This window comes from Aplysia californica, unplaced genomic scaffold, assembly GCF_000002075.1.
Source record: "Aplysia californica isolate F4 #8 unplaced genomic scaffold, AplCal3.0 scaffold00064, whole genome shotgun sequence".
NCBI lineage: Eukaryota > Metazoa > Mollusca > Gastropoda > Aplysiida > Aplysiidae > Aplysia > Aplysia californica.
The window spans coordinates 343,306-364,810 of NW_004797334.1; the positions used below are offsets into that span (position 1 = coordinate 343,306).

The window sequence follows — 21,505 nt, forward strand, 5'->3', positions numbered from 1 at the left end:
TTCTCACCCCGGGTGAGAATAGAGGTGGCCGTTTTTAATTTCTCTCAATGGAGAATCTCGGACATTAAAAATTTGTCTGTCTTTTAAAAAAATAAATTTTCTTTGATTTTATAATAGTCAGTTTAACGAAGAAAAGAAAATAGCATACCGGCTCGTTTTGTTTTACAGCATTGTGTGATTTTTACCGGCAATATTCCATGATCCGAGTGATAAGTTTAGACTTCAGACTGCTGCTATACTGTTGAACAGAAGCAGCATGAAGAAAAGAATGTGGTTTGGCCCACCATCCAAATAAATGCTTTTTCATACTTCTGAAGAAAGTGTATTAAACCCGCTTTTTTTATTTGTAGAACTAATAAAGTGTTAAACGTTTCAGAAAGTCTTAGTCTTCAGGGTTGGATTCTTTTCTTTTTTTTCAGTTTGTTGAGGTCAGAAGAACAGCCATGGCTCTCTCAGTTGAGAAGCTGCTGACAGATGCTCACACACTCATCATCCACCTGAAGGATCATGACTCACTGGCCGACAACATCATCGCAAGTACTCAGGCCCTCTACAACAAGGTGGAGGCAATGAAACAGGTGACCTTTGTGGCTGTATATGCAGACCTGCCACTCATCCCGATTTAATTGAGATATCCCGATTTTTTGCCCCAAATCTCAAGCATCCTGATTTTCCAGATTTCGATCTTCAGTATCCTGATTTTTTTTTTGTTACGTCCAATTCTTAGAGAAAAACATTCTGTAATCTCATTTGCTTGGAAGCACCAATTGGACTTTTTATTGGCAGGAACTTGGAAGGCTGTTTTCTAAAACATCAATGCCAGATTTTATAGTTGACTCATGCATGTTACTGCAACTGAAATCGAAGAAGTATCGATTTTGAATTCCGACTTGGGAATGCTATTATTACCCAGAATCCTCTGATGGTGGCCTGTTTACTGTAACAATTATGATTTAGGCCTGAAGAATAATCTATTGGTTGTTCTGCCATTGCTTTAAAAGCAAGCTTCGTTTGAGTTCTAGTTAGTCAGGCCCATCGTCAAGACCTGTCAGTGGAACTTTAAAACGCTCGTTCGCATCATGGGACATGACCTCGTACATGTGAGTAGCACGTTTGTCAGGGACTGTCGTTTGTTAGGGTCAACAAAGTTCACTCACACTGCAGAATTATTATTTTTTTCTCGTTGACATCTTGCCAGGCAGGCATGGTTGCATTTAGATCTACCACTACTTGACCATTGGAACGCAGCGGGATGTTAATCATTACTTGGTTTTAATTTTCTAACATAACATGTTAAGATTTGGTAACGACATAAGAAAACTTAAATGGATTCGTCTCATTCTCGCCGTCTTACATCGCCCAACAATATGCTTTGAATGGATCTACAGGAACATTGCACGTTCCTCCATCCCTACTATTTCTCATTTTCTGATTAGTTCTTTCGAACATAACAAAATGATGACAGAGCACGAGGCGTCGCGGGATTTCTGTTTTCTGCAAAATTACGTATTGTCACAGCCTCGGAATCAGTGAGGGCAGAGAGTAAACATTGAACAACATTATGATCGTTCCAGGGCCCTAAAATGGCCAATAGAAACAAAGTCACAGGGAGTCGAAGTTGCCTTGCGAAATGACTACATTGTAAGTTGTGTTCGAAAATGAAAATCTTGAAGGCTCACAAAGAAAAAACAGCTGCAGTTGTCATTATTCCTGATATAGTACCACAAATAATGTAGTTATGGTAGTACTTAAAGTTAAAGTGTAGAAGGGCAAGTTTCTCAGCAATTTTTTTATTTTTGTACTTGATGACAGAAAAAGTACGAACTCGACGTGTCATGTTTTGTATTCTAAAAATATATGTATTTCAGAACTAATAATATTTGCAAGATTTCTTCTGATGGCCCGACTACTATTTATATGCTCCCATAGCAGAAACATCATATTAAGCACAACATATACTATTTTCAAAGCTGTAGCACCATTTTTATTGGAATAGGAAAGGATTTTGTAAGGTATATGAAGAAATCCCCACCTATTGGCAAAGGCTCATATATATATATATATATTATATATATGGTCTGTTGGATGCCATTGCGAAAAGCAAAAAAAATAAATTTTTAAAAATAAACACAACTCAACCCGTCAACGCTTCACTTCTTCAAAACAATGAAAATGGCGCTCAGCTTCACGGGAGACTACTGTAATATCGATGAGGAATGGTCGTGACACAGTTATGTCCCTTTATACAGTGGAAAATTACACCAAAAATGACTACATCATAGGCCCGCCGAATCAGCAGACACATGGCACAGGGGAAGCACTTTTTGGCCCGCTGGCCCAGGGCAGTGAAGGGGCTAAAACGAGTAGCAAAAACAAAGAATGTGGTTTGGCATAAGCAGATACTGTCTCATTTGTTGGGTGATCTTTTGATTGCATAAATTTGTATTGTATCTCTTTTTTTGGGGGGGGGTCTAATTTTGCTGATGTTTGTTTTTAAGGTAGGGCCTACTATTTTTAAAAGGTTCGCAGCTGTTCTTGTCAATGTGATATTAGGTGTTTTCCTCATTTCTCTGGTTTTGTGGGCTTTTTTCCTTTTAAAGTTATTAGTTTGTCGAAGGTGGTTTTTGTTGTTGTTGTTTTCGATCCAAAGAGTTTTTATTAACAAACTTGTATTATGTTCAAATTACATTTCAGTTTCTTTGATTGTTTTTTTTGAGTAAAGAGAAGCGCATAAACTCCACAAAAAAATGCTCGGGAAAGTCAAGCAACAGAAGGAAAAAAACAGATTATAAAGCCAAAAAAGTAGCACCTTCTAGTGGCCATCCTCCAATCACCTGCTGTATTGCAATGAATACCTACATGCTTTTTGGTTTTCCCTTTCAAGATTGTGGGTGCTTGGCGGGTGCTCTGATGTGGTTTGCTGCTTCTTCTTTCCTATCAAACATCTATTGACCCCCGGGGGCAGTGCCACTGACTGTAGTGTCTTTAGGCCATTCCCAAAGGGGGAACATTTCTCGTTGAAGCACAGTAGAATTGTAAATGGGCGGATTCATGTCATGCTCATAACTGTGCCTGATCTACAACAGGGAACTGCTGCTTTTTCTCTCTTAATCCTTACTAGTAAGTCTGATTCCCTGTAAAGACTTCTCTGTCGGCACCCACCCCTTGGCGCTCATATGACCTTATATGCAGTTGCGAGCGCCGTAAAACCTTCTACTATAAAAACTAAAAACGTCTATATGACCTTATGCAGTTGCGAGCGCTGTAAAACCTCTGCTAAAACAAACCTTTCAAGGTTGAAAAAGATCTGGGACTTTGGTGTTATTCACTGATAACGTTGGTGTGCGCTCTGTTTCATTTGTGTCTCTGTTTTGCAGTATCAAGACGACATCACCGAGCTTAATGAGATAGCCAAACACAGACCACGTTCCACGCTTGTTTTGGGCATTGCACAAGAGAACCGCCAGATTCGCGAACTGCAACAGGAGAACCGAGAACTTCAAGCCACGCTAGAGGAGCATCAGTCGGCTTTGGAGCTGATCATGCAGAAGTACCGAGAGCACACTGTCAAACTCCTCCACGGCAATCGTTTAGAGAGAGCTCTTCATGACAAAGAGTCAGCAGACAAGGTAGGCTATATATATATGAATGTTATATTGTTTTACTCTCTGTCTACAGGTCATGGTTGCAGGATGCTGTTAGTTCTACTTCCTTCTCGAGTTTGTTGAATGTTATGGTGTCGTTTTTTAATGTGTCTGAAGTTCAAACAAGCAATGTAGTATGTTTGGTCTGTCATAACGGCAGATTTATCAACTTGTGTATTTATTACATGCGGTTGTTAAATAAGACTGGTCCAAATTCCTAACCAATTTAATTGTCAGGCAATATTATTTTCAAATGGCAGCATATCTACCTGAACAAGGAAATTCATAGTGCTTTTTATTTTATTTGCTTTATCATGTTTTCTTAATACTTTGAAATATTTTTTTCTCCATATTGCTTGGCTATGGTAAAATCCATGTTTCTTTGACTAATAATACGGATGGAAATTGATGCTTGTAACTGATAAAGCTTCTTCACTGTGACACCATGAGTAAAATTGAGATTCCAGTCAACTCATTTGTACTCTGCTGGTAATTTTACTTTGTGTTTTCCAGGATTCCATGTGCCATTTGATGGACAAAATAGATGAAATGGCCGGTGTCATGCAGAAAGCGATAGAGGTAAGTAATTTCAGGATTTTTGTTCTCAATAAATTACGGTAATCTCCGCCTAAACGCACGCTTTCGTCATCTGACAGATTTTTTACTACATAATTTAGACGTACAAACACATGTCACTCCCTCTAAATGCACGCTCCGATAAGCGAAACACGCCAACAGGTAAAGCTTGCCAAGGGGAAATATACACAACAACCTGCACAGCACTGTGCGTTTAGGAGAAGGTTTGCTATTTTTTGTCTCATGAGTGGTTGATGGATGATTTTGATGAGGTCTTATGCATTACTTTCTATTGTTACCATGACAACTGATGCATAGTATTTGGACCAGCAGTTGAGGAGTGCAGTGTGCTTTGGTTTTGTTTTCTCCATAAAAAAAATTTTATGGGTTCATTTTTGGTCTTAGTATTCTTGCATTCAGTGTATATATATATTAATGATTCAGTGTCTTGATACCTTTCTGTGCACCCATTGTCTTTATGAGAAATGATTGTGATGCGCTTTTTCTACACTATGTGAACTCTCAGTCCCCCTTACAGCTAAGATTACATGAACGTACACTTATTCATCATCAGCAACATATGCAAGAATAAAATCACTGACTCTCTCTCTCATTCTCTCTCTCTCTCTCTCTCTCTTCACTCTCCCACCTTCTCTCTCTTTCTCTGTGTGTCTGTCTGTCTGTCTGTGTGTCTGTCTGTCTGTCTGTCTGTCTGTCTGTCTGTCTGTCTGTCTGTCTGTCTGTCTGTCTGTCTGTCTCTCTCTCTCTCCCTCTCTCTCTCTCTCTCTCTCTCTCTCTCTCTCTCTCTCTCTCTCTCTCTCTATCTATCTATCTATCTATCTATACCACCCTTCTCTCTCTTTTTCTGTCTGTCTGTCTCTCTCTCTCTATCTCTCTCTCTCTCTCTCTCTCTCTCTCTCTCTCTCTCTCTCTCTCTCTCTCTCTCTCTCTCTCTCTCCATCTCTCCCTCTCTCTCTCCAAAAAAAATCAGTCTTATCAGTTGCTTGCTTGTACTTATAGGTTAGGTACACTGCCAGCTAGTAGCCATGAGGGAATATAATATCAGATGCTTTCCATTATTAAAGCAATGTGATGGTGGTTGTAAAGGGTTTTATTTAAGAGACATTCTTATCTACTTTTGGGAGAGGATGGCTGGAGAGCATCACTGACTGGTAGGTCCAACTTCCTTTTCTTTCCCTCTGTTATTTCTCTCTATCTTACTTTTACCTGGCCCAGCTTTAAATTATAGTCGTTATTGTGTCAGTGTGCTCATCTTGACTCTAGCAAAACAAACTACAGTTTTGAACCTTCCTTGATTGGAGTTTTCCTTTGTTGCGACATGAAAGTTTTGCAATTTACTTTTTACTTTTATGGAGTGAATGAGTCAGGCTCAGGATAGTAGGGCAGTCTCCCACTCTGATGTATTTTTTGCGCAAATCATCAATGCCTTTCACCCCTGACAGGGTATAGGCCACATACAAGCTCCTTCCATTTTTTTTCTGTCCTGGGCCATCCTTCTTACCTCGTTTCAAGTGAGCTTCATCTCTCTCATGTCCCTTTCCACACATCTCCTCCGTGTTTCCCCTTGGCCTACCCCTGCCTCATAATTTACACAAATGCCACTATAATATTAAATGCTGAACTGATGTCACTATGGTATGTGCTACGCTTATGTGTAATAGTAGTCATATACAGCAGTATAGCACTGTGTCTTGTATATAATATAATGCAATTTTTTATTTTTATGATAGTGTTTTTATGCCCCCATCAACACAATTTAGATAATTTATGAAGTGGGCTTCAACCCGGCCTGGCAAGGCCAACCGTGGGCTGAGAGGGATACATTATCCCAGTGGAAAGACTGAGATACTTGATAAATTTTCTCCATATCCAGGAATTGAACTCAGGTCTTGTGTGTACGACCATGAAGTGCTTAACTGTGACATCATAGATGCCAGTACTGTGTTGTGCACTTGTTTGTGTTGTGCTGAAGGTGTTGTTCTAGTAGGTGCTTCTAGAGTGTGAATCAATACATGCATCAATGGATTTTTGGTGAGTGTTTTTGGAGGGATAATTTATAATAGTATTGTCGTCAACAAGATTTCATGAGATTTAAAAGACCAGGGTATTGAATGATCTGACTTCAATTGTTGACAGTCGTGTGCCATGTCTGTGATTGTGATCTTCAGTTTGCTCCTATGTAATTTATAGCATGGTTTTGTTATGTATTTATAGCGTGGTTTTTTGTATACATGTTGTGAATGAAATGAAAAAGATACATGTTTTTTTGGGAATGTGCCAAAAGTTAATCCGGTGTTTTAAATCATTTTCGTGGGTGGTTGGCGGGTGCTCTGGTATGGTCTGTGGTCTGCTTCTTCTTTCCTGTCAAACATCTATCGTCCTTATCTCCCTTTCTTCTTTTTTATGTTTGTTACTTTCTTGTAACACCTCTAATCTTCTGGCGCTCATATGACCTTACGTATTTGCGAGCGCCTTAAAACCTCTACTAAAACAAAATCATTTTCTGTTCAGGTTGACGAGACAGTTGGCTGTGTGGATAAAGAGCGGGTGAGTCGTCTGGAGGTGGAGAACCGAGCTCTGCGCGAGATGCTAGAGATCTGTACGACAAGCCGCGACCGCATTATGGTTCCTTTTGGAGCAGCAGGTTTAAAAGAAAACGGGCTGGGCAAGGATGACGGAGAGGAGAATCTCGACGATGATGATGAAGATGATGATACCGACACAGAGTGTGATTCCACTGTGCTAGTATCTGCTGGGAAAGAATTAGAGGAGAAAGAAGAGAAAGCTTTGAAGGAGGAGAAGAAAGAAAAGGAGGAGAAGAAAGAAAAGGTGGAAAAGACAGAAAAGGTAGAGAAGGTAGAAAAGGAGGAGAAGGGAGGAGGGGCAGCAGGAGGGAAAAAGAAAGTCCAAGAATCATCGAGCAAGGAAAGCACGCCAACCCCATCCCCATCCCCATCCCCAACCCCAACTTCATCCTCAGCCACGCCCACTTCTACCTCAGCAAGTGCTCCCGCAGCTGCAAAGGGAGGCAAATCCCCAAGTCCCAGCAAATCTGTCGGTGATGTGAAGAAGACCAGGACTGGTATGGTCGCTCGTTCTCCCAGCGAAAGTACAGTGAAAAAAACAGCGTCGACCACTTCAGTGAAAAAGGACACAGGCACTCTAAAGAAGAGTCCTTCAGTAGACACAAAGAAAGATCTGAAAGGCAAGCCAGCTGCTGGTAAAGCTCCTGCGAAGAAATAAGCACCCCTGTGATTTGTTTTCTTTCATGTCAATGAGCAGAAAGAGATTGAGTGAGATGTGAGCTTGTGTTTTCAGGAGGCAGAAATGTTTTTTTCCACATAATGAACGCCTTCCTGTTTTCTGTTTGATATTGTATGAAAGATTTCCATTGGTGATATCAAACCTTTATTTGGCTCACTTCATTGATGATGATTGGAAGGATGTGGTTATCATGTGTACATTTCATTATTTATATATATATTATGTATTTGAGTATGATTAGTAATCAATAAAACTTTTTTTCTTGAAATGGTTTGTACCCTTGATTTTGTCTACATGGCAAAGACATTTTGCTGAGTATAAGTATAATATATCATAACTCAATCTCATAATGGGATGGATTTTGTGTAGTGCACCATTTCATTTTAATATTAATACATGTATTCATTTCTGTATAGCTCTCCCAAATATCATAACAAACTGGATCCCTTTGTGACTCGTTTGAGCTTAGATTCATCTAGATCAATGGTTCCAATTCATCTCTTGAGACAAAGTGCTTAGCGAAAATTTTGCATAATAATAAAAAAGGCCATTTATATGGATCGATTATGTAATAGTTTTAATGTGTGTGTTTTACACCCCCATTGACACAATTTAGTTCATTAAGGAAGCAGGCTTCACAGCCAACCCAGGCAGAGCGGGATACAGCATACCAGCAGAAAGATCAAGATGCTCAATAAAATATTTCTCCCCATTCTGGAATTCGGGTCTCCTGTCTGAGACAGCGAACCGCCTAAACACTACACAACTGATGCCGGTGTGGAACAGTTAAATGGCATTGGTGGTAGCTACTTATAGAGGGGGCGTTCTTTTCTTGTGAATGTCACAATGTTTGACAATTTATTTTTGTTTTGAAGATGGGCTGTGGGTGTTGGCGGGTGCTCTGGTGTGGTTTGCTTCTTCTTTCCTATCAAAACATCTATCGTTATTATCTCCCCATCTTCTTCTTTATGTTTGTTGTTACTCTCTTGTAACATCTCTAATCTTCTGGTGCTCATATGACCGTATGCAGTTGCGAGCGGCGTAAAACTTCTCCTAAAAAAACTCGACTAAAACTAAAAGAAGATGGGCTGATTGGACACTGTCATGTGTCACATACAGCCCTTCTGTGCTGGATAATTTATATTGACACGATTAGACATTCTCAGTGAAATGTCTTCCTGGAGTGGGAATTGAACTCATATCTTAACAATGCAAGTGCAAATCAAAGAGTGTAACTATTACAGATCAAAATGATCAGAGGGCTCTCTGGCATGGCCTGCTCCTGTTTTTCTCTGTGCTTCTACTATTAGGCCTACTTCTAGTATTCTGATTGGTGGATTAAGTGGGTAGTTAGTGATATTTTGGCGTTTTGTCCTACTTCTTTATTATCTATTTTTTCTCTCTCTATCTGCCTGTGACTGTGACACTGTTGCTCGTTGAAGCGAACTACACAGTTTGTAGGCGACATTGGACTGACTGTCTAGCTTCTGTCATCGAGAACGAGGAAGAAGAAGAAGAACACTGTTGCTTTGTCCTGCTTCTTTGCTTTCTTGGGGGTTTTTTCTATCTACATGGGACGTTGATGTTATGTCCAACTTCTTTACTCTCTGTTTTTCTGTCTTTCTTCCTGTGACACTGTTGCATTGTCCAGCTTCTTTGCTCTTTATTTTTTCTCTACATCTACATGTGACATTATTGCTTTTATCCTACTTCTTTACTCTCTATTTTTTCTTTGTCAATCTATCTGTTACACTGTTGCTATATCCTGCTTCTGTACAATTTACTCCGTTTTTTTGTCTATCTCTGCATGTGACCTTGGTGTTATGTCCAACTTCTTTACTCCCTGGTTGTTTTTTTATGTCTATCTGTCTGTGACACTGCTGTTATGTTCTACTTCTTTGCTCTTTTTTCTGTCTATCTGCTTGGTTCTTCCAGAATTAAATTACCATTACAGTATCAAAGTTATTTTGATTTTATCTAATGAATGGTCCCTCATGAAAAAGGGTCATCACTATATAATACATGTAGCCAGTGTTGGAATCAAACTCACGTCTTCAGTAATGTATACAGTGGCAAAGAGTCTAATCATGGGTGGTTGGATGGTGCTCTGGTGTGGTTTGCTCCTTCTTTCCTATCAAACATCTATCGTCCTAATATTATCTGTCGTCCTTTTTTGTATTTGTTGCTCCCTTGTAATATCTCTAATCTTCCGCCCTTATATGACCATATTGTGTTACAAGTGCCGTAAAACTCTTACTCTTACGACAACAAAGAGCCTAATCACCATAGTAAGCTTCAAACGCAAACACTGGAGATTCACAGAGGCGCCAACACCAGCAATAGAAAATGGACATCACAACGCTGAAGTGATATCAGCAGAATCGTAGGCCGTGTGTTCAATCTTCCAGGAACGGGACTATTTTTCTATACATGTATTCTTTCTGTAATATTTAGTCCTCCTTTTTGCAAATGCACATGCTTTGTCCATCTTTTAAAAATATATACATGTAATACATTCTTCATTCCCCAAGGACTAGTAGTAGTATTAAACTTAAACCCATGCTCCAAGAATATGTAGAGTTCATCATTCCAAAAACCTTTCTTTCCAGCCCCACGTGCCCTTTCTCGGGGTCTCGGGGTACCCAACGCTCTCTCTAAGACATTCCTCAATCTGTGTCTAGCAAACCTTTACAAAAGCATGTCAAACTGTGCTGCAAACATCAATTGCCATTGAGCTTCATAATCAACCAATCCTCCGTCCCCTCAAAGGCCTACTCAGATATATCCATTTGTTGAAAAAATTCATAATCTCTCGCCCCCCCCCCCCCCCTTCCAACTCATTATCTTCCTTCCTTATTCTTCCTTCCTTCCTTCGAGTATCTGTTGTCCCACCTTCCACCAGCACACACATCTGTCTGTCTGTCTGTCTGTCTGTCTGTCTGTCTGTCTGTCTGTCTGTCTGTCTCTCTCTCTCTCTCTCTCTCTCTCTCTCTCTCTCTCTCTCTCTCTCTAAGTACACACACTTATTATATAGGTGTGGAAATTTCAGCTCCAGCACAAGCGACCTATCTACACACACACACACACACACACACACACGCACGCACGCACGCACGCACACGCACACACACACAGTGTCTTATTCATACTTCAACTGAAAGGGAACAACACTCTCAGTAGAGAGTTTAATAAAATTAATGACGACAGTCTATTATATGACAGAAAAGGAATTAATTAAGGTTGGCAATTTCGCGTTCACATTCAATACAGTTGTGAAACATTCATTATAAATTATGGTGTATTATACATTCATTTCCTACATTAAGTACGGATCATTACCCTTGTCTCTCAAATCTCAGTGGAAAATAGACGATCATGTGACATTATGATTCGAAGATGGCGGAGGCTGAAGATGAAAACAAACCGAAGGAAGGATTTTTACAGAAGTTATTAAAGAAAATAGCTGAGGAACGTAAAAGAAATGGCAGGGGCATGATTGACTCAGGTATGACAACTTCTCTTTTAGGTTCATGAATTCTATTGTGAGTAAATATAGCCATTTGCAGCATTCGATTTTGTATCAGTGCGAAACATTGTTTGTCGTCACCTGTTTGTTTATTCGGGTAGCCTACCCTACACGGAGCACAGTGTGATGTTCTATGTTTGTGCTAAGGATCATCATGTGAGAGTCGAGAGGTCGTAAAAAGATAAGATTAAGAAGTAAACATGTATGGTAAGTGTTGGGAAGAGAGCCATGGGGAGAGTATAAACGGACAACCAACAACACAAATCCTGATGAATCCACACTCTTGACACACACTCTCACTAGTCTAGATTAGTTGTGACTCACACACGCTACTGACTCTACTAGAATACTAAGTAGGGCCTACTGTAGTGGTACTCTCAGTTAGTTGTAGATCAAGTTGAGATTGTACTTCTGTACTGTACTCCTGTTGTCAACTGTAGCCTCTAAGTCTCTAAGTCTAAGTCAAGTTTAGTTTACTAACTTAGGACTTAGGAAGTGGCTATCCTCACCCGGGGTGAGAATAAAAATACGATCGACCTCTCACCCAGGGTGAGACTTGCCATCTTTGGCTATTCTTAGCCGCTGTGAAACAAGACCTGTTTTTCCTAATTTCGGAATGGTAGCGTCAATTGCCACCGAGTGACGCGGTGGCAATTGACAAAAATTGACTTTTTGTCATTTGCCACCGAGTGACTGAAAACAACACTATCTTTAGCATAATTACATAATGTGTGTCTAATGGGTCAATTTGTTCTCAACTTATTTCATTGGACGAGCATCTAGTCTAGAGCTAGGGTACCAACTTGGCCTGTTTTCAATGAGACATAGGCCTAGGTCTAGGCTAGCCTCAGCCTACACTTTGGTGTAGAATCAACACAGGCAATTCTAGAAGTAGAAGGTCACAAACGCACACAAACTCAAGTAGAAATTCATGTTATATCGGGGAACATAAATCGGGGGACGGGGGTCAGGAAAAGACACACACACACACACACATACAGAGGGACAGGACAGAGAGGCGAACGCACAGCACTGAGCACTCGAGCACAATAAGCTAGATCTACCCACCAACGCAAAAGAGCTCCAATTTACTCAGTGGCAATCGACACTACCTTTCGGAATACTGTCTATCGGTGTGGAGGATCAAATTGATAATGGCAAAGAAAAAATGACGTTATAGTAGGCAGTTTAGTGAACGTGCTCGCGGCAGGGCGAATAGGCCGTGGTACGTCCCGTAGATTTTTGTGACCGGCTGTGAAGCCTCGCGCTACGGTGGGTCTAAACAACTCACAGTTTTGTTTCGTTTTGTGAATTGCACTACCACTCCCGATACATCTTTTTAAACGGAAAAGAAAGTTATTCAAAATGGCGGTCTTCGCATGAAAATCGGTTCAGTAGAACTGGAAATATTTGCCTCTGAAAACAAGGCAATTTTTACAACGCAATAAAATGAAAACTACTGGCTGTATATATTTATGAATCTTTCAGAAGTTATAAGATTATAAGCCATTCTAGTTTCTTTGGACACACGAGTTGTTTTGGTTGAACTTCACACAACGCTATGGGGCTTCCTGTAAAAATGCATACAAAAAGCCGAACCGCCGAATAGGCCGGTCAGCGACCTGGCACCCCCGCTCTCCCCTGCCCACTGTGATAACATATTGCGTCGGCATCGCATTTATTTGCGCTTTACTTGTTTCTCCATATAATAATAATACGTGCGGCTATGAAATTATGAACGGACTGACAAAAGAATTCACAGTTTTGCTTTTATTTTACCATCTTTGGCTCTTGAATAGTGCAAATGATAGCTAAATCTAGATTCCCTTCTAGAATTCAGCAGCAGTAGGCTAGAAGCAGTCAAAAAGCCTGCATCTGCTAGATCTAACTCATACCTTTGGCCTTTGAAATTGAAATAAAACTTGAATTGCACAGTTCTAATTGATGTTAGATTCAGCGTCTGGCTATATTTTCCAGAGTTAATAATAAATCTCATCATAACAATTACTTTTATTAGACAACCTTTTTCTTAAATGGGTTTTGCGCAAACTTACTAGTAGTCTAAAAGAGAACAGAGTTTATAGTATCCAAGCCTCTGCTCAGTGTTTCACTTTCAGTACCTAATAATTTAATTATTTTTTTCTGGATATTTTTACATTTACATTATCAAATTGTGCCATTTTCTTTGATATAATATATGGCGAATGAGTCTGACTCAATATTTTTTTAAAATTGTGCTCATCAATGAAAATTGCTAGTTGATAATAACTCAAAATGTATTGAATAGTGAAGAAAAATGTATGAAAAAATAATAGAATGAGGTAGACTATATAAATTGTCCAAAAAATTGCAAGTGCATCTTGCGTGAAGATCATAAGATGACTTTTTTATTTTCTGGTCTTCTTTCCGCAGTTTATTAAATGTTCCAGTGGGTCTACAACTAGGTCTCCGAAGAGCATTTTTCTTGAATTTATAAGCTCTTTTATGCACTTGAAAGCATAAAATATAGCTTCACACAAATGTATGTTACAATACTTTGTAAAAGAAGGATAGGGAGCTGACTTAAAGCGGTTATTAAGAGTCTTGTTTCTTTTTTTTTTACGGAATCCGTTTTACGATTAGAAAAACACTAAAAACACGTTTTGAAATCTTAAGAATGACCTTAAAAATTGGAAATTATTACTTAATTGGCTTAACTCTTTAATAATTATGAACAGTGAAAAAAAAACAAAGAGAATGATGTATGATTTGTTTAAATATGGGCATTAGCAGCAAAGATATAGCTCATTTTGTCCATTTCGGGTTATCTTTGCGGGTGATTTTTTATCACCCTGGACCTTAGAAGTACCCAAAAAATATTTCTGTGACCTTTTAAAGAGGTGTTTTGTAGTTGTGTGCAGTCTGTGTAAAATTCCCAACAAATTGATGTATCGTACAACACTTTTAGAAACATGCATTTTGTGTTGAGTAATGGTCATTTGTGTTGTAAAGTTGCATTTTGGTCAGGGTTGGTGATTTTTTTGATTTTTAAAATTTTAAAATATTCAAATCAGATTTTTTAAAATTTAAATTGGATTTTTAAATTTTTTTTGAAAATGTCGACAGTTTGGGATTTTTGGTGGCTGAAAGTATGTTCTTTAAGTGCAGAATGCATTGTCTTTATTTTAACTAATGATTAATTTAAGCAACCGCAAAAGAAAGCCTTAATCTGCTATTATCAGTGAATTATGGCTACAGACGAAACATGAAGAAAATGTCAGTCTAAAAGGAAAGGGGGGGAAGGGGGTAATTATGCACAGATAAACTTGTATTTTATTACAGTGTGCGTGTGTGTGTGTGCGCGCTTATGTTTGTCTAAAAAGAAAAAGAAAATGCTAATTTCAATTATGAAAAAAAAGTAAATTGAACACTGTATTAATTTACTACTTCTTACAGTAGGTACCACAAACCCAAATTTCAAAGTGCTTTGATCAAACTTATGTTTGTTGCATCATAAAGAACTATGCAAACCATGAACTTTGGTGTTTGAATTATAGAAATCGGACAATAAATAATAAAATGACAGGCGTTTGAAATTTGTGGACGCCGTAAATTTTTGGCAACTTTAACTTTAAAATCACGTTAAAAAGTGCGATTTTGTGAGTTCACAGAAAATATATTCAGTTATATAATAAAGTGTGTATTATCATTTGTTTCAACAGGTGCCAGTATAAACTATGCAAAATACCAAGATGAGGACAATCAGAGTTTAAATAAAGCCAATACAGAGACTTAAAATTTGAAAAAAATTACTCCTTGATGCATAATGTTAATTCAAAAATGCTAAAAAGACTGATTTCAGACATCATTAAAATGGAAAGTTATTGCTGAAAAGACATGAAACTTACAAAACATGTTCACAGTAGTGCAAATTCATAGCCCAATTTTTTTCAGAGTTCTGGCACTTCAATTTAATCAGTTATGGAACCACAAAAATGGGAAAACTGCCAATTTTGCGTTATAAACAGAAAATCACAACACGGTACACATGGCCTAAACACTTTTCAGAATAAAATCACCTAAAATCATGGTAAATGTCTGAAGCGTTCCATGCCAATGTACTTTTGGACCAGGAATCCATTTCTGTTATCATTTCTGTGATAACATGAAGCATTACAATGATATGAGGTTAGATAAGAGAAAAAATAAGAAATTATTCGGCATAATTTCAACAAAATCATCTATAACTTCTATAGAACAACAAAAAAGACGCCCAAAAGCTCTATTTCTATGTGTTTTTGGGCCAGGAATCCATTTCTGCAATCAAATCTGAGATAAAATGAGGCATTAATAAAGTAAATATTCAACAATGACAGATCAGATACACAAACACACACAAAAACTCCTCAATTCTAATTACTTTTTTTTTAATTGGAAAGAATCTCCAAACAATTTTTTTTCGAAAATAAAAAAAATCGGGCAGCAGCTCCCGCCCGGGCAAAGCCCATTTTCGTTTCAAAACGATGATTTTTTTCCAAAAATATAAAAATTGTGCAGAAGCTCCCGCACGGGCAGAGCCCATTTTCAAATCAAACCAAGGCCAGGACAATTGGGGAGAGGGTGGAGGAGACACAAGTTAGCTCTGCAACAAAGTTCAAATTCCCCATGGCTCATTAATCTAAAAAAATTGGGTCTATTCAGGAATAGATCTAGCAATTCTAAAGGTACCGACTTATTTGATAATCACGAATTATTATGAATGAAGCTCTCGAGTAGGAGAGTCCATTTTCAGCAGTAAACCAGCCTCTAAAAGTTGTATAAAAAAATTCAATTGGTGCCGGTACTTGTTTCATGAGTCTAAATAGATATATTGGCTAAAAGAAAACAATTATATGAATTAGTTATCAAAGACTTTGTCAGATATTCGCGATATTCAAGAGAATATATTCATTCATCAATGAACAAATGCCAGCTGCACCCCCTTCACAGACGAGTTCATCAAGCTTGTTTTGATCTTTAAAAAGAGGTTACCATTACGGAATCATCGATAGAATGAAATGGTCACGTGACCAGAAAAAAACACCAATTTTAATGACTAAAAACAAATTGATTTAGATTTCACCATATTTTCAAGAAATTTAAGCTTCTTATCTTTCTATCCAAACCAGATTTACAACAATACTGGGTACTGAATTAATTACAGGACGCTCTGAATGAGACCACTCGTTCGCATGTTTGCGATCTCGGCGTCAAGCCCTAGCTAGATCTAGGTCAGGCAAAGGTTGATGACTTTATGAAGAACTATGTAACACTATAACAATCTAATTAACAAAATCAACTTACCGCACATCTCCTGAATATCCCTATCCATGATTGGAAGCACAATGCAGCCCTTAATATGCACTTATGTACGTGAATAGAGCGTAATCGAAAATAGGTAGTAGTGCACGTAAAGAATTCTTCGCCATTGCTGAATCGAGCGCGTTGCCAGAGATGGGACCAGCATGTGTGTTTACAAAAACAAGCGGCGCTAAACGGCTGCCAGACCAATCATAGTCATTTTTGCACACGATTCCCTTGACATGTTCTACTTTTGAGTAGACCAGGGTTCTTTCCACCAATAATTGGTCAGACTTGGAGATTTCCATTCTAAAAATAGGTTCCAAAACTCCCGATATTTCTGGGTCAACAATTAACTTTAGCAACAAGCGCTTGGTACCGGGTGAAAGCTTCGTTCTTGCACTTTTTGTTTCATGACGATAGCAGTTATAGGCGCATATCGCGAAGGCTTTTTGTGAAGCACCCTAAATTTTTGTCGCCGCGGCCGGCATGAAAAATGACACGAAAGACGCATTCCCGTGCATTTCGGTGACCTTTTTAGATAGCTTACTATACAATATCTCGTTCCGTGCCGTCCTCAATAGTTTGATTTTAGCTAAAAACAATAGTTGAACTGACTTAGTTCGAAACGGGGTGAAGATTGGTGTCAAATTAGAAGAGTTATGGTTGATTGAAAATGACCAAATTTCGAGCTTCCTACACACTTTCAACTGCGCAGAGGCGGGGGTTTGTGGTACCTACTTACAGTGACAGGGGGGGAAGCAGACTTTTAAGCATGATTATATTAGTCTACTAAACTTTATATCTGTTTTATAAAACCAAGGAAAGGAATTCTGAATGTTTAAAGACGTAAAAACAATACATTTTAAAAAAGTGATTTAAATCACTGAGTTTTATTTTTACAATCAAGTTGATTTAAATTTTAAAAAATCAACTGATTTAAATCGACCTGATTTAAATCAACCCAACCCTGGTTTTCAATTATGAAAAGAAAGAAAATTGAATTCTGTATTATTTTACAGTGACAGGGGGGAAAGCAGACTTTTAAGCATGATTATATTAGTCTACTAAACCTTATATCTGTTTAATAAAACCAAGGAAAGGAATTCTGAATGTTTAAATATGTAAAAACAGAATACATTTTTAAAAAAGTGATTTAAATCACAAAATCAAGTTGATTAAAATTTAAAAAATCAACTGATTTAATTAAATCAACCCAGCTCTGATTTCAATTATGGGGGGAAAAAAGTAAATTGAATACTGTATTATTTTACAGTGAAAGGGGGGAAAGCAGACTTTTAAGCATGATTATATTAGTGTACTAAACCTTATATCTGTTTTATGAAACCTAGGAAAGGAATTTTGAATGTTGAAATATGTAAAAACTGAATAGAAATACATTTTTTAAAAAGTGATTTAAATCACTGATTTTTATTTTAAAAATCAAGTTGATTTAAATAAAAAAATCAACTGATTTAAATCAACCCAACCCTGATTTTGGTGTCACAAAAACTCAGTTTTAAAAGTGGCCTGAAATTGGCCGGATTTTAGGCATGAAAAATCGCCATAACTTTTTAACTAATATAGATATCAACAAAATTTAAACTGTTTTATATGGTCATGAAGGCAAGAGCTTTCAAAAGAAAGTATTTCAAAGCATGTCACACAAATTTGAAATTTTCACTAAACTGCCCCGTTATAGCACAAAAGTAAGCTAATTTGATCATCAACAAAGATGCTATGGCTATTTCACTTATCGAATCAAGCCAAACTATGCAGGTTGCCATTTTGTTTTGCCCGAAAGTTCTCGCAGGATCTACTCCTCCCCTCTCTCTCTCTCTCTCTGTCTCTTTCTGAATACTGTCTATCGGGTTGGACGATCAAATTGACCAAAAAACACAAAAGTAAATTAATTTGGTCGTCTGCTAAGATACTACGGCTATTTAACTTTTCGAATCGAGCCGAACTACGAGGGTCGCCATTTTGTTTTGCCCGGAAGTTCTCGCACTACACCTCTCTCTCTCCTTCTCTCTCTCTCCATTGCCCACAGACAAAATTGTACGCTTTTAGGCTAACAGTAGTAATGGAACGTTTGTTCACAGCACAGAATTCTACAATTCTGTTATAATCACAGTGTAGAATTCTGTGGTTCAGGGTTAACGCAACACTGATTGGCCTAGGCTATAACGGTGAACGCACAACGGATGAGAATAGCCAAATGGCCAAAGACTCACCTGCGCTATTCTCACCTGGGGTGAGAATAGAGGTGGCCTATATATATAGGGCTGACCTACTTCAACCAGGAAACGCGCTGGCCCTATATTATAAGGGCATAGATGCTGACCCTTTTCAATGGAAAATTTCAGTATTCCTTATGTGGCGAATGACATAGTAAATTAAAGGTCAAAGTTATAGATAGTGACCAATGACTTTACAGGTTATATTGACCTCGTAGAGCGTCTCTTGGCCGAGATATCGATTGATAAATTGACGCGGTCCAGCTGAGCGACTACACGCTCATGTGTTATCACTTGTTTCGCCGTGCTGATGTACTAATTGTTGAGTTTATCGCCTTTTGCACTTTGTTTGTATTTATTTGATCGCTTATCATTTTTGAATGGCACATTCTATCAGCTTTAAGAAAAGATATGGTTTTATGCCTTTTATCATCTGTTGAGCCGTAAATGATCATGTTTTAGTAGCAAGTATACATCTCAGGTATCTCAGCTGGTATCCTCCCGCCAAACCCCCATGCTTACAACCAATCAGCTGTACTTGGGTAAGGCCCTATTGACTGAAACCTGTTAAGTGCAGGTCTCATTAGATCTAGTAATTATTCAGGTTTAAAATACATACATGTATGCCAATAAGGCACCTTTTCGTTTCGTCTGTAATACACTTTAGGTATTGCAAACAAAAATGTTATTTTCAATTCAGCCATCATTATTAAGTATGGCTAGCATGCCAGTCTAGCCGTCCTTAAGTACGCCTAGCCTAGCCATCAAGCCGTACTCCCATAGCCTAGGCCTAGCAGTCTAGCCGTACTTATTTTAGGCCCTCTGTTGAGTACACAGGTCTCATTAGTAATTATTCATTTAAAATTCATGCACTGTCAGTAAGGCACATTTTGGTTTCGTCTCAAATACTTTTTTTTTTCCCCCCCTTGCCCATTTATATGAGATTGACGCCATCTGATTAGTAGAAAAAAGTGCATATGATTGTGTCCAATAGTGTATTACATGCATACTTAGTATATCAATTAACTGTAATAGCGGGGATAGAGATTCCAGGATTATAGATGTAAGTCATTGATCTGAGAGAGGTGATGATTTTAACATTAATAGTGGTGATGAGGGATTTCGTTTAAGTACTGTTAGCATTAGTCCTATCTTCCTCTGCTCCAATGAGTCACGAGGGACGTGGGCACCCTCTATCCCGTTCCCTACTGGAACCATCTTTACGGTCACCATGAGGTTCCGAAATGGTGGGCTCAGTCTCTGCTAAGGTGACATCGTTAGTGTTAGCCTATTCTATCGGGCCAAGACAAGTGTAGAGAGGAGCTAAGTGGGAAGACAGTATAGTGGCAGGTATGTTGGGGGTATTTGTAAGCGGGTTGTAAATAGCAAGTTGGCAGATTATGATCTTTACAATTGCAGCATTCTACTCCCTGTCCTTTGCCCCTAGTAATCTTTTCGAGTCCGATTGAGCTTGGAGAGATTCTGGCGCAGGATCCTCGAGCCCAAATCGAGAGGGCACAATTTACACAGAATATTGTATCCCCTCGCCTCAGGGGGAGCGACCTCAAACTCCCGAATCAAGTACCCTGTGTCTGAGTCCTCCCAGTCTCGTCCATTATTGGTTTCGTCTCAAATACAAATACTTTAGGTATTGCAAACTAGAAATTGATTTATAATTCAGTAGGCCTATTTTTCGCTGTTTGTCAGTCTAGCCATCATTAAGTACGGCTAGCCCAGCCATCTAGCCGTCATTAAGTACGGCTAGCTTCTTCCAATATTGATACTGTATTAGTAAAATGGGCTCAAATTGCAGTTGCTCTGTCATTGAGAAATCAATATTTTTCAGTGCTAGATCTAAATTGTTAAAATATTTTTTCTCAAAATCACTGTTTAAAAAAAAGTGAAATTACACAAAAAGTACCACTCAAGACTTGTGTAGGTTTATTCCAAATGCAATTCTGAATAATTCCATATCAGATACAAAAGTTTGTTGTTTTTTTTACTGTTTTTAGTGAATGCACCTTGTCCTTTTTTTTTTTCAAGATTAAAAAAAATGTTCAATATCAGATTTTATGATCCAAATGTACAAATTATGTGGAATGTATGTAAATAACTGCAACTTTTTCAATATTTTTCCGTTCAATATTTGTTTATGGTTATTTTGATATATCATTTGACTAGGTGCAAACATATTTTTTTTCTTTCACCAAAGATGATAAATTTTTTATTTTCAAATTTTGTCCGCAAACAAGCAAAATTGTGTTGCATAATCGCCTCTTACAGGAACCAAAGTTGAAAAATACTCAAATAAACGATGCAGATGTTTTCTACAAATCATACTGAAAAATAAGGTGTTAATATGTTGGTGGGTGCTCTGATGTGGTTTTCTCCTTCTTTCCTGTCAAACTCAAACATCTATCATCCCTATCTCTCCTCCTTTTTTGTGTATGTTACTCTTCGGGAACACCTCTAATCTTCGGCACTTATATGACCTTATTGTGTTGCAAGTGCCGTAAAACTCTTATGAAAACAATAGCAATAATATGTTGATTTTTATCTGAATTATGGCCCCAAAGAACTTTGAACTGCGCACCAGTCATCATCTCATTTTACCCTCCCTAAAAAAATTCATCCACTAGCCCAAAATAATCAGTAGCGAATGAGTTAAAGAATGGAAAACAATTTATACGAATTTAAACCGTTATTGTATATCTCGGTAAATTTTTACTTTCATTCCAGCACACAGATGCACTGCCTTTGGGGTCAAATGGCAATTTTTGTTTGTTTGCTGCAGATCACATTATAGCAAAGTAACTGAAGCTGTTGCAAATTAATTATTTTCTTTAAAATTTAAAACCTAACTCATAACTGCTAAACAACATCAAATTATAGTTTAAAAAGGGGGATATGCCCGTAAC

At 38.1% G+C, this 21,505-nt stretch overlaps 2 protein-coding genes across 3 annotated transcripts in view; both read left to right on the plus strand.

The window, feature by feature from the left end:
* LOC101862568 (DNA ligase 1) overlaps positions 1–7,773 on the plus strand; it is a gene marked incomplete at its 5' end in the record, with an annotated part of 8,956 nt that extends 1,183 nt beyond the window's left edge. The window contains 4 exon segments of the mRNA XM_005093452.2: positions 420–578; positions 3,378–3,629; positions 4,158–4,223; positions 6,753–7,773. Coding sequence (XP_005093509.1) covers positions 444–578; positions 3,378–3,629; positions 4,158–4,223; positions 6,753–7,484 — 1,185 coding nt within the window. The 3' untranslated portion in view covers positions 7,485–7,773.
* A 3,127-nt stretch (positions 7,774–10,900) lies between these two features.
* Positions 10,901–21,505, plus strand: part of LOC101862929 (uncharacterized protein KIAA0930 homolog) — a 23,038-nt gene continuing 12,433 nt past the window's right edge. For both annotated transcript variants that reach the window (XM_035968505.1, XM_005093453.2), the window contains exon 1: positions 10,901–11,010. In XM_035968505.1, coding sequence (XP_035824398.1) covers positions 10,902–11,010 — 109 coding nt within the window. In that variant the 5' untranslated portion in view covers position 10,901. The remainder of the gene's footprint in view (positions 11,011–21,505) is intronic.